Here is a 4036-nt window from a genome sequence, read left to right as displayed (position 1 = left end):
AATTATAATTTTTGCAAAATTATTTAATACTTCGACATCCTGAGAAGATGGAGAGCATACTAAACCTTCTCAGGGCACATGATTTCTCTCAAACTCTCAGCCTCCAAGGGTAATTATGGTCATTCAAGTGCATGCATGTGGGCACCATTACCCTACACCCATCATTCATCAAATTCGGCGGGACGAGAAGACTTAGTGTCCGAAATTTTTTCCCTAATAATGGAAATCACTATGGAATTCCATAGGATTGATGTCCCCAATATTAAAAGACTCCATAGTCAATTCCCGTGGTTCCCGAATTCCATCCAAAGGATCCAATGCCTCTGCCAATTTTTCCAAATCATGCCGAATCTAATAATTCAACAGCTATTTGATTGAAGCAAACCTATGTCGGCCTGAAGGATTAGCCTTGTGGGGTCAAGCCAAAAATAGACAAAAAGAAGAGGAGAAAAATAGAGTAGGCAATAGGGAAATGTTGACACTAATTTCCCGAAATTTTTACAGCAAACGTGTCACTTAAGGTAAAGCTAAAGTCCTTCTGGAAACGCAAGGAGGAGGGGGGAAAGTCGAGGGACTCCAAACTTTGTCATTTCTTGGGATTTAGCCGGAGAGCTTGACCTTGACGCCTACCATTAGACTAGCTGTCAATGAATTGGATGGCCGACACGGAACTTTCTCCCCATCAAATTCAGGCTGACGCGTCTCCCACTCTTTTTACCCTCGACAGTCCTCACCCACAGCATAATAAATCCTTCCCCAAGAAGAAGATCGAGTGCAGAATTTTCACCATCGAGTTCTTTGCAAGACCCGGAGAGGGTGACGTTTGGGGATGAGATCACAAAATACGTGGTGATTCATCCCTTTCTCTGTTCATTTCCATACAGATTCCACTCAAGGCCCAAGAAGAATCCGAACTTTTCTTCTATATAAGGGACCTCATTGAATCCTCCCATCTCTCTCCATTCAAAAAAAATAAATAAAAAGGAGGCCATCCGATAGACACTACGCACAGGGTTTTGCATCCTTCATGGACTCCGCGTGGATCGATCGCTCCTCCCTGAGTCTCGACCTCAGTGTCGGACCTCTCTCGTTCCCCGACCAAGCTCCGGTGAGCATATAACAGTTTATTAACTTTGGCTGCTTAGTTTTTTATAATCAAACTTGATAGATTTCATTTTATTGATAATTTTTTATCACCATCAGATTTTAAAGAGGGAGCAGCTTCATACCAATCCCATGCATGTCCGAGGGAGGGATTCGATGAAAGATGAGGTAGGTTCTTTGCTTCCTGCTTAAAAAAATGTCACTACTCTCTCTCAAGCATGCTGGATTGCGGAATTCTGATGTCAGTATGATGTGTTGGACAAAACAGACCCAAGATTGGGAGGCCAAGTTGAATCGGATAAGTGAGGAGAACAAGAAGTTGAATGAGTTGCTTAGCGCCATGTACGCCAACTACAGCACCCTCCGGAGCCAGTTTTTTGATTTCATGACCACATCTCCTAAAGAGAAGGGGCCGATTTCGCCATCGAGAAAGAGGAAGAGTGAGAGCCTCGAAACGATCAGTTTCGGTGACAAGACTCCCGAGAGGACCGATGTTTTCAGCAATCGTGTCGAGAGCACATCGAGTGAAGATTCTTGCAAGAGATTGAGGGAAGATCCTAAGCCCAAGATCTCCAAGATTTATGTGAAAACAGACCCATCCGATTCGAGTCTGGTGAGTCCTGTCATTAGATAAATTAACAAAGAAGCATATATTTTGAGGGGGAAAAGAAAAAAAAAAAACAAATAGCAACATATACTTGCTCCAAATGAACGATTTTTTTTATTTCCGATCGCATCTTTTGTTGTTCTTAGGTGGTGAAGGATGGATATCAATGGAGGAAGTATGGTCAGAAGGTCACCAGAGACAATCCTTCTCCTAGAGCTTACTTTCGATGCTCCTTTGCTCCTTCCTGTCCTGTTAAGAAGAAGGTACGCCCAAGTAAAAAGAAAAAAGAAATATCGAACTTAAGCTACCAATTCAGCTTGTCTCCTAATAGCATCATCCACCAATGAAATAATTTACTGAACTATTTTGGCCATGATTTGCTACCATTAGGTTCAGAAGAGTGCTGAAGATAGATCATTCTTGGTAGCAACATATGAAGGCGAGCACAACCATGGCCACCCTTCGCAGAATGAACTAGCTCATGGCTCTTGCCACAATGGATCACTACCGTGCTCGGTCTCCATCAACTCTCCAGGCCCAACAATCACCCTTGACCTCACGCAACAAGGACTGCGACCGGATTTTGGGAGGGCTTCCAGGGAAATAGAGTCGCCAGAATTCCAAAGACTTTTAGTGGAGCAGATGGCCTCATCATTGACAAAAGATCCAAATTTTACAGCTGCACTTGCGACCGCAATCTCGGGAAGAATTCTTCAGCATCCACAAGTTTAAAGTCGAGCAAATTACACCTACTCCTTGGCTTTAATGTGCTCTTCATGCTCTTGTAGAGTTCTGCTTTTTATGTATATATAGAATGTTTCAGCATTAAATATCAAATGTCATTGGTGGTTCAGTTCATGACCGAGTTGATTAGTACTATGATGAACAGCTTCTGTTTTGTTAATTTAAACAATAAGAACCCAATTGAACCACAGGAGAAATTGATTTTTCGAGTTGCTAATATCTATCCTTGAGCAGAACTGAGTTACTATGAAATTTTCCTTAAAACATAGTGGCTGCTGGATTTTGTTTCATTCTCGGAATTTGATGACTATTAGGTGTTGATTTGCTTGGCATTCTGATCCCAGATTTGATCTCAAAGGTGGCAGTTTCCATTGCATTCCTCAATTTTTTTTTCCAAAAAGAAATGCTTGACATTTTTTCATGATGATTATGAGTGCACCAGAGGATGCAAAGAAGGTGCCCCTTGGAGATAAAGTGGAATTTTACCCAACAGGGGATGGTGAGTTAGAGCTCAAATGAACATATGATATAAACCTTGTGAACTATTACCCACCCAAAAAAAAAGGAAACCTCATGAAGAACAATTGACAATAGTTTATGGAGCTAATCTCAAATACTGTTTCAATCAACACTATTGTGGTTATAGGATTTTTTCCCTTCTTTTTAATTCAGTATAAATTTCAAGGGATGCCGATCTGGAAATGACTTTTGAGATTTGTCATTCAAAAGAAGAAAGAAGTAGAAGAAGACAATGACGACGAGGAAGAAAAAGAAGACGGCGATGATGAGGAAGAAGAAGATGAAGAAAAAATTCTTCTTCTTTGGGAACTCATCTTAAGCAATAATTTACTAAGCAGGTTGTTTATACCCCATCTCAATTATCCAATTAGCAGTCGAGAGCAAGCATCACGTGGATTAGGTATGACAAAACTAAAGTAAGTGAGACTGACGTGACCCTTATTGAACTGGAAAAAGTTCGACTACAACAAAATTCATCAAGTATAGAAGCATAGACGGAAGAAGGAGAGTTCAATCATGAGCAAGCCAAAAGTCTAAAACTTAGTCTTGATTAACCCCATACATCAAAGTAGATCGGAAGTGATTGAAGTGGTCTCAAAGATAGTCTCAAATGCAGAACTAAGTTTTATGTTTAAAAGACATTATCGGCTTGACGACTGTGAAGTAACTATGATGACAAGCGTGCATAGTAAAAAATAACTGGTTACAGATACTAAAACTGCTAAGAGTGGAGGCCAAGCATGGAACAACCATCAAAGTATGATGTTATTATTTGTTGGTATAAATAAGTGAGAATTATACTTTGTAAAGAGACCCTTCAACAATTAATCAAATAAACGTTTTTATCTTATCTTGGCTTTACCAGTAGCTTTTATCCTAGGAGTAAGCGTAATTTAGATCTCTACCATAGCCCAATGCTATACCCTTACCGTAGCTCAGTGCTACACTCCTATGTCAGCTCAATACTACGTTCTTATTGTAGCCTAGTGCTAGATCTCTTATCTACTTTTGAATGCCAATGTGACCATGATGAAAGTTATTGAAGGTTAAAGCACCTTGACC

At 40.4% G+C, this 4036-nt stretch overlaps 1 protein-coding gene across 1 annotated transcript; it reads left to right on the top strand.

Moving 5' to 3' along the window:
• Positions 1–741: 741 nt before the first annotated feature.
• Positions 742–2569, top strand: LOC103714242 (WRKY transcription factor WRKY76-like). The gene is made up of 5 exons (XM_008801429.5): positions 742–1108; positions 1204–1272; positions 1373–1717; positions 1858–1974; positions 2102–2569. Exons 1-5 carry the CDS (start codon positions 1028–1030, stop codon positions 2441–2443), a joined length of 954 nt encoding a protein of 317 aa, XP_008799651.3. The 5' UTR covers positions 742–1027; the 3' UTR covers positions 2444–2569.
• The last annotated feature ends 1467 nt before the right edge of the window (positions 2570–4036 follow it).

This window comes from Phoenix dactylifera, chromosome 2, assembly GCF_051530095.1.
Source record: "Phoenix dactylifera cultivar Ajwa chromosome 2, Ajwa_hap1_PhDact_Kaust_v1.1, whole genome shotgun sequence".
Classification (NCBI taxonomy): domain Eukaryota; kingdom Viridiplantae; phylum Streptophyta; class Magnoliopsida; order Arecales; family Arecaceae; genus Phoenix; species Phoenix dactylifera.
The sequence above is the reverse complement of the archived record's forward strand: the minus strand, read 5'-3'. Positions and strand labels throughout refer to the sequence as shown.